Source organism: Zingiber officinale, chromosome 8A (genome assembly GCF_018446385.1).
Source record: "Zingiber officinale cultivar Zhangliang chromosome 8A, Zo_v1.1, whole genome shotgun sequence".
Taxonomy (NCBI): domain Eukaryota; kingdom Viridiplantae; phylum Streptophyta; class Magnoliopsida; order Zingiberales; family Zingiberaceae; genus Zingiber; species Zingiber officinale.
In genome coordinates, this window is record NC_056000.1 from 88,592,549 (window position 1) to 88,601,344 (window position 8,796).

The 8,796-nt window shown below is 40.6% G+C and overlaps 1 protein-coding gene across 1 annotated transcript; it reads left to right on the forward strand.

Annotated features, from left to right (window-relative positions):
• Positions 1-4,295: 4,295 nt before the first annotated feature.
• On the forward strand, positions 4,296-5,805 carry LOC122011045 (cell wall protein TIR4-like). The gene is made up of 3 exons (XM_042567488.1): positions 4,296-4,428; positions 4,544-5,295; positions 5,437-5,805. Exons 1-3 carry the CDS (start codon positions 4,296-4,298, stop codon positions 5,803-5,805), a joined length of 1,254 nt encoding a protein of 417 aa, XP_042423422.1.
• The last annotated feature ends 2,991 nt before the right edge of the window (positions 5,806-8,796 follow it).

Below are 8,796 nucleotides of genomic sequence, written 5' to 3' on the forward strand. Positions count from 1 at the left end.
TGAGACGAATATGACATGAAAGTTATGCTAAGAATTATATTATTATGACATGCTACTTTACTTTTAAGGCTTGTACCAAGGGTGGGCTCCATAAGCGCCCCGGGGTCGATGGACTAAGAAACAGGCCTCGTTAGGGATGGGCTCCTAAGTGCCCCTAGGTCGATGGACTAAGAAACGGGCCTAGTATGTATGCCTTGTAGGGTTCAAGACTTGCTACCTTGGACCTACATAGGACGCGTGCATTTATTTATGTGGTACAAGCCGGGGCCCTAATCATGTTGAGATTATGTTTAAGTATGTATGTTATAAGTTTTAAAAGACATGTTGCATATGTTTTCATGATGCATGTTTAAGAGTTCGCCTTGCATATACCTTAGGTGATGCCATGATACCTTATGTTTATGTCATGATGATGCCATGATATTTATGATGATGCTTATGACATGTATGATGTTTATGTTGTGTGATACCATGATATCTTATGTTTATGTTATGATCATGCCATGATATGCTACAGGATATGATGAAATTATCTCCATATGATATGACTTGTGTTCGTAATATGCTATACGGTTTTTGTGAGTAGAAAAGGAACTTACTGAGCCATGAGTGCTCACAGCTTACTTTCTTGTACTACAGATAAGGGCAAGGGATGGATGAACTAGGGGAGCAGCAGGAGGGGCTAGAAGGATGTGTGTGGCAGTGATTTGGCTAACGAAAAAGAAAGACCTGCTTTCATAAAAAAATAAGAATTTTGCCTAGCTTTATGTCACTACTTCATAACTCCATGACATTTTATTATGTGTTTGAGTATCATGTCTCAAAAATATGTTAAGTATGCTGTGTGGTTTATATGTTAGATGATTTGTCATGGTGATTTAAAAGCTAAAGAAAAGTTTTAAAATTTACGAATAAGACTTCCGCTGTAATTAGTACGTAAGTATGGTAAAGTAACCCCTGTGGCCTTAGCAGGAGGGGCGGGGCGTTACAGACCCGGGTGGGAATCCCTGGCTAGACTCTCCGACGCTCAAGTCAGTGATCTCTCTTCGTGTGGAAAAAGGAAGAAGAAGATGAACAGTAGTTGAAAACTAGAGTCGTGAGTGTGAGCATCAATGTGAACTTACCTGGCCAACGGAGAGGATTCCCCTTTTTATACAATTTCATATAACCTCCGTAGTCATGAAGTGGACCCCGGTTTGTTAGAATTTGTTATGAGATGTCGTAATCCTTGTACTTGCATAAAATAACTTTTAAGGAATCTTTTTTGTACCCCAGATGTACCTCTTTTATCGTTTAGTACCTGCAGAAAAGTCTAGAAGCACACTTCTCGTCAAATAGGTAAACCTGTTATACAATCACATACAAATATCTTTATTAAATTAATTGTGAGTATTCTTGAAATATTTGCTCCTACTCTATCTTATAAGTTATATCGGAGTATATTTATCACCCCTACTTGTTCGTCCTGTCTTTATTGTGTTGTAGACAACTTGGTATTATACTATGTTTTATATTGACCGAAATTAAACCCAGACCTTGTTCGGTCAGTTTATTATTATCATTCAACTAATCGTTCAATAATATACTACCAATTCTGTAAAGCCTTAGATCTTTTCATTCTTGGGCGATCATGTATACTTAATTAATTTTAGATATGCCACCTTAAACAATCCTGGCTTTTTATCTTAAACGTGTACACCCGGCCGATATTGGTTTACCCTTCCTAAGATGTATCCCGGTCGATATTGGCCTATTCTTCTCAAGGTATTTCTCGATCGATATTAGCTTACTTTCATTAAGGTATATATCGGTCGATATTGACCTGCCTCCCCTAAGGTATATCTCGGTCGACATTGGCCTACCTCCCTTGAGGTATGTATCGATCGATATCAGCCTACCTCCCTTGAGGTATATATCGGTCAATATTGGCTTACTTCCCTTAAGTTATATCTCGGCCGATATTGATCTATCTTCTTAATTGTATATCTCGATCGATATTGGTCTTCCTTCATCAAGGTATTATCTGGCCGGGATTGGCCTACCTCTCTTAAGGTATATCCCGGCCGATATTGATCTATCTTCTTAATTCTGCTATCTCCTTTCCCTTTTTCACCAAAGACCTGCTAAACTTAACCCATATCACTAGTCTTCCCTTCAAGTTTAGTCGAAGGAGGTGTAGCCGACTGACTAGACACAAGTCTATTTTTGTTTCTTTACTTGTCTTTACCCGTGACTCTGCCATGGGTACTGTAGTGGCCTCATGATCCTCTGATATGGTCATCCCGTGAACTCAAGTATTGTAATCTCGTGAGTCTTTTGATCCTTTAAATAGGGTTACTACCCTTTGTTCGTTCTCCATTCACCCTAGTTCTTTTTCTTCCTTGTTCACTTCCTCTTATCGAGAGTATGGCCTTAGATCCCCCTTTCTGGGGGCAATTCTTGTTGGACAAGGCGAGATCTATATATAAGTTTGCCCAAGTTTTGGATCCAATCAACTTTCTAGTCCGAGAGCTAGAGGCATTTCTGTTGATCACCCACTTTTGAGTACTATCAAAAACTGCCCTGGGCAACAAAATTCCTCAAGATCTAGAATCTCAAGCCAAAAGCCCGACTGTTCTGCAAACTCGACGGGTTTCAGAGGGGTTAACGCTAGTCATGGAGGTTCCAATGCCTAGTCCCTGGGCGTCACGATGAAGGCGTAGCCCATGTTACCTGCAGGCTAGAGTGGTCTCTCTGGAAGCAGAGCTCAAAGGCTCTAACAGGAAAGGGGCTCTTCAGTCACCTTTCCACCGGGGCATAAATAAATTTGCCCTTCCTTGTTCATGGGACCATTCTACTTCATAGTTTCCTTCGTCCCAGGCAAAATATTGCCACTTCTGTTGCCCGGGCAAGCTTCCTTCGTGCCAGGCAAAATATTTCCACTTCTGCGCCTTGGCAAGATTGGCTCCGATGGGATTGAAATCTTCTAAGTATTTTGAGAATTTAGATTAATAATCTGTACTGCATCCCAGGATTTAGCATTTTGAGAGGAAAATGTAATGTTATGTACTTGATCATATCTTAAATGTAAAATTGAATGGTTTTTTGTATCAAATTAGGTGACTCTCTTGAATCTTTTTGATTTATGAGAATAGACAGGTTCTTCAACTTTTTTAAAATACTTGAATAATAGTATTCCCTTTCTCAATATGTCACCTGGCCGATATTAATTTATCTACAACAAACAAGGTTATCTCGATCGATATTAGTCTGTGCTTTATAATAACATTAATTCAAACAATGCTTTATGCCTAAATGATTCTCCTCATTTTTCGATTATTGTCCTCGATCCGGGTTTTGTCAAATTCAATCAATCCTTCTTTATTGTGCACAGTAAACCATGCCCCTTTTCTCCAGAATTTCGTTGATCATGATTAGCTTTTCACTGGTAAGAGAATGTTGGAGGCGTGTGACGAGGCTTCACTAACCCCTACGTGATATGATTTGTCGCATCCAACATAAATGCCCACTTATGATTATATGACACGTGTCTTCTTTTTTCTGTGTAACACTAGCATTTGCCCTTTTTCTATAATCCACGGCGTCTATTGAAACAAAAGTGTGTTGATCTAACAACGGTTGTGTGTCTTCTAAACCCTAAACCCTTTATCTTCTCGTCGACTTTGTCCCTTTCTTCCTTGCCTTAGCGTTCTTCTTTTGTTACAGTCTTTGATCAATCCTCGCGCTCACTGCTTTCCGGCGATCTCCTCTCTTGACTCCAGTAAGTAACTTGCTGTTCTGCTAACCTTTACTTCTGTCTATGGCTGAAGAAACGATTGCCCCTTGGTATGTCCAAATTTCATCTTCTTTTGACAAAAATGCTAGGCTTGCTATTCGCAATCAGTATGAAATTCCTAGGAAATATAGTATCTTGATCCCTAAGCCAGATGATCATCCTCATCATCCTCCCGATAATTGCGTGACTTTTTTCAGGGATCAATTGATAGGGGGTTTGAGGTTTCCCATTCCTCCTTTTCTAATTGATGTGAGTCAGTACTTCGACATTCCCTTGCAACAATTCGCACCTAATGCCTTTCGTTATTTGTGTGGTACTTACATGTTATTCCGCCTGTTAGATATTCCTCCTACTCCCTAAAATTTTTTCATGTTTTCTTATCCAAAATGTTCGGAGCCCGGCGTTTTCCTTTTCCACTCTCAAACTAAGATGGTCCTTTTTAAGGATATGCCTTCATCACTCAAAGCTTGGAAATCTCGCTTCTTCTTTCTAAAGTTTCCTGGACCCATCCCTTGGTCCCATGCCTGGAAATCTTCCTTACCTCCCTTGCCCGACGTCAAGGAGTTTCACCTTCATCCTACTTTTCCTCTCTATTGAGAAAAATTGCTATGTCGCCGCCTTTCTATACCTAGATGGCTGCGGGTTGATCTTCTGTATCTGTTTGGTCTAAGCCCTGTCAAGCCTGATACACAAAGCTCTTTAGGTAAAGTTTTTCTTTTTTCCTTATTGATTTTTACTAACTAAAACCCTTCCTACTGTTTTGTGCAGTGGCTGGGTTCTATGCTGCTTTGATTGATGAGGAGCTACGTTTGGAGGAAGCTCAGCTGCGTGCAAAAGAGCAAGAGCTCCTTGCCGCACTTAATCAGCCTTCCTCGACTGAGGTTTCGATTCCTGTGGTGGAAACCTCCAGCTCTCAAGTGGTTCCTGAGGTTACTGGGGACCTACCTGCTAAAATTCCTGCTGTTTATTTGCCAGCTACTTCTTCATCAGTGGTCGTTGCTTCTCCGGCAACTACTTCCCTTCCCATTATCGAGCTTACATTCCCCATAAGCTTGGAAAAGTCCTTGGCTGAGGTTGCTCCCAGCAAACGTCTCGGCCGCAAACTTACCAGAGCTCCTCCTCCCAAGAGGAGATTGATTCTTTCTGGTGAAGAATTGCTCTCAGAAGATTTTGCTTCTACTGACCTCCCTTCTGATGAGCTTACTTTGGCTAACCTTTATTCTTCTCTTGTTTTCTCTGACTCGCCCTCTTCTGGTACTAGTGCTCCTAGTGGCACTTATTTTACTTTTCCCTTGTCTTTTACAGAATCTGGGTCTTTACCTTCTTCATTTTCTTCCTATCTAGTTTTCGCTCCCCCTTCTATTCCCACCTCTTCTTTCTCCATGGGTTCTTCTACTGTTCCTGTCCTCCCTATATTGTTGGGAGGTTCTTTTGCTAGTGCTTGGGAGGAAATTCATCCTCTCTTTGGAGAACTTACTACTCCTGAGACAATTGATCAATTCTCTCACAAGGAGACCCAAGTATGTTTATTAATACCTATTTATTATTTATCCTTGACTATTTTATGACCATTTATTATATTTTTTTAGTGATGGATAGCCAACATGGGCCTGTCTCGGCTGATGCACAACTTATATAATGAGAACAAGAAACTGAAACAGCAAGTTGCTGATATGTCTTCTGCTAGAACTTCAGAAGAATCCAAGCAACAATATGAAGCTCAAATTGAGAGTCTTCAATCACAATTTAAATCAGCTACGGATCTTAACAAGGAATTAACTTCCAAATTAGAGAAGCAAACTGTTGAAATCAACGAGTTAAAATCTAATTATGAGTCTGCGTTGGCTAATAAACTCAAGGCTCTACAGCCGAAGGATGATGAAATAACTTCCTTAAATACCTCCCTAAATTCAGCTAAAACCAAGGCCTCTACCAAAGAAGCTGAGTTGCAGCCTTCCCAGACGGCTTTAGTAGTTTACAAAGCTGGTGAAGATGGTCATTTCAAGGATCGAGCTATCGTCTTGATCTAATCTCCCGAGTTCAACAGGCCCATTGTAAAGTCTATCTTGGCGGCCTATACTGTCGGAGCTGAAGGAGCGGTGAAGCAATTGCGAGAAGAAGACTTCTTATCTCGTGATCCTCCTCCTAACTTCTTGAACCGACGCAAGTTCCTTGATAATAGGCCCGCTGATCTATTTCCTCAGTTGACTATAGAGTAATCTCTTTACCTGAATCTGGCTCATTGTAAAGCTAACTAGAATTTGTTATGACAACCTGGCTTATCTGTGCAAAGTTAAACTTCTCTCTTTATTACTAAATTTGCTCCTTTTTTATTCGTGGTGGTAACTCATTTTCTCTAAGCATGTCGAATGTCGCCTGGCTTGCCACTATAGTAATCTCTTTACCATAGTATCCTCCATTTTGGCTAATCCATTATAACCGGCCGATTCATACTTGTGCTTACAAATATCGTCCGGTACTTTGTAGTTAACTAAGTCCTGTCCGATTTAGTGCGGCCTGTCGTAATACTATTAATATCGTTCGGTTTATTATAACCGATCGATTTATACTTGTGTCTATGAATACCATCTGGTGCATTATACTTAACTAAATTTCATCCGATTCATTATGGCGAATGCCGCCTGGCTTGCCATTATAAATCCTTAATCAATATATTATAATATCACCCATCTCGGCCGATCTATCGTAATCGACCGATTCATACTTATGCTCACAAGTATCGTTCGGTACTTTGTTTTTAACCGAGTCTCATTCGATATAACATGGTACTTTATAATATAATATTTTCAATATCAATTGGTTTATTATACCTGGTCGATATACCATTAGGCTAGAACATATCGACCGATACCTTATACTTAACTGAATCTCGTCCGGTCTAGTATGGCTCTCCGGGTTTGTTGTTTTAATCAAATAGATAATCTGAAATTATCTTATCAACCTCGTACCCAACCGATTTCCTCCATACCTCTTTGATTCTTTAAGAATCACATATAGCGAGAAAAACTTGGTCGTGTTTCCCGAGGAAGATTACTAAACTTAATACCTTTTTCTTGGGATTCATCCTTCTTTTTGAATTCGATTCTATCCTTTGATGACATTACCTCTTTATGGCGGTTATGATTCCTGGTATTCTTCCTTATTGGATTCATACTTCTTCTTTTTTATACTTAAGTTCTACATGAACTGCCATTGATATTATTATTTTATATACCCCTATGCTTTCAGATTTTTCCTTTTTCCAGTTCTTCTTCCTCCCCTGTTTAAGGGTTTTTGGGTATAAGGCCCTGATGGAGAGAGAAGGAGGTTTGAGATGCTATCTTCTTCTTTTTGACTATCCTTACCTCTTCCTTTGTTTGCTTCCCTTCTGTTATTTCGTCATGGCCACTTCTTCCCCTGCATGGTTCCTTTCGTGTGCTTCTGACCTTATAGAGCAAGAGGAAGTGGATTTACAAGTGAGCTATAGTTTTCCTTCCTATATAGTTCGCCCTACCCACAGGATGGCCCACACCTTCCTCCTCTGGGGTGTATATCTATCTTTCGGGACCAAGTTTTATAAGGTTTTCGATTCCCTCTTCATCCCTTTTTCTCTGATGTTAGTATCTACTTTTAGATTCCCCTTAATCAATTTATTCCTCAGTCTTTTTCTATCCTCATGGGTTTTGTTGGGGTGTCCAAACTGTTAGATTTTCCTCTATCCCCTCGTCTTTTTCACCACTTCTTCATTCCGCGCCAAGTAGATATCGGTGTCTTCAAATTTCAGTCTCGCCCTAAGGCTGTTTTATTCAACCGAATTCCTCCTCAAGGGGAATGGCGTCACAAATTTTTCTTTATGTGTCTCCCTTCTTCTCCTCCTTTTCCTATCCACTGGATATATGATCCTCCCTCCAGTTCCTAGTACTGACAATCTCCTCAATGATCCCTCTGTCTCTTTCGCTTTATCCAAACTAAAGGGGGCAAAATTCAGCTTACCATCCTTGATTGTGGAGGGCTTGATGTTTCCCTTTGGGATAAGTAACATCGACACTCCCTTGGATGTTTCTTTTGGTATGTCTAAACATTCTAAACTATGTTTATCAGTTGGTTGCTAATCATCTTCTATAATGATGCCCAATTCTTATGTTTCAGCTGATGCTCTTCTACCCACTTTCATGTACAAGAATTCGGCCATAACCAAGTCTTTTCTGAATAAATTTATAGAACAATTACTGCAAGCTCGTCGAGCTGATTCCACCTCCTCTACTTTGGGTTTATTATCTAAAGAAGAGCAAACAGCGGAAGTTATCGCTGCTATGTAAGAGGAAGAAGAACAACCTTTCATGGTCGTAATCAAGAAGCCCCGGCTTACTGAAGATGTTCCTTTTCGCGATACTTTTGGTACTTTTGTGCAGACCCCCGTTGTCCCTGCACCTATTTCTTTTGAGAGAGGTAAGACACCAATGTCCCCTACCCACATTATCTCCAATCTTTCTCTTAGGATGATGAGACCGGCTCTACTCATCCTCTCCTCTTTTGTTATTGTTTCAGCTTCTTCTGCTTCTCAGATGGTCGTTACCCCCTCTGTATCCTCCCAGCCTTTTGCATTGGCCTTGCCTCCTCTGGCTTCTGGACCACGAGCAAAACAAACACCTTGCAAGAGATCTTCTCCGAGTCCAGGGCCATCAGCTATTCATGCCTCAACAACTGAATCAACTTTGATTGCTCTACCATCTTCCATCCCTTCTAGCTCATCCTCTATCATTCTCGGTTCTACTACTCCCCTCATTTCTCTTCCTTCTTCTTCCACACGACCCTCTTCTCCTTCTACCTCCACGCCTTTATTTAGACAAGCTATGGGTCTTCCCTCTCAAATTGGACAAACTTCGGACCCTCCTGGTTACGGTTTTTTACAACTGTAAGGCCCACTGTCTGAATCTTGGCTGCATAGCCAAGAATTATTAAAAGGCATTAGTATTTCTAGCCGTCCTGACAGTCATAGTCGCCAAGCTGTTGCTGTAAGT

Excerpts from the sequence above, each read along its gene's own strand:
- LOC122011045 (XM_042567488.1), top strand. The coding sequence starts at position 4,296 with ATGCCTGGAAATCTTCCTTACCTCCCTTGCCCGACGTCAAGGAGTTTC. Across the intron at positions 4,429-4,543 it reads TGGCTGCGGGTTGATCTTCT|TGGCTGGGTTCTATGCTGCT; the intron begins GTATCTGTTTGG and ends TGTTTTGTGCAG. Across the intron at positions 5,296-5,436 it reads TCTCTCACAAGGAGACCCAA|CAAGTTGCTGATATGTCTTC; the intron begins GTATGTTTATTA and ends AAACTGAAACAG.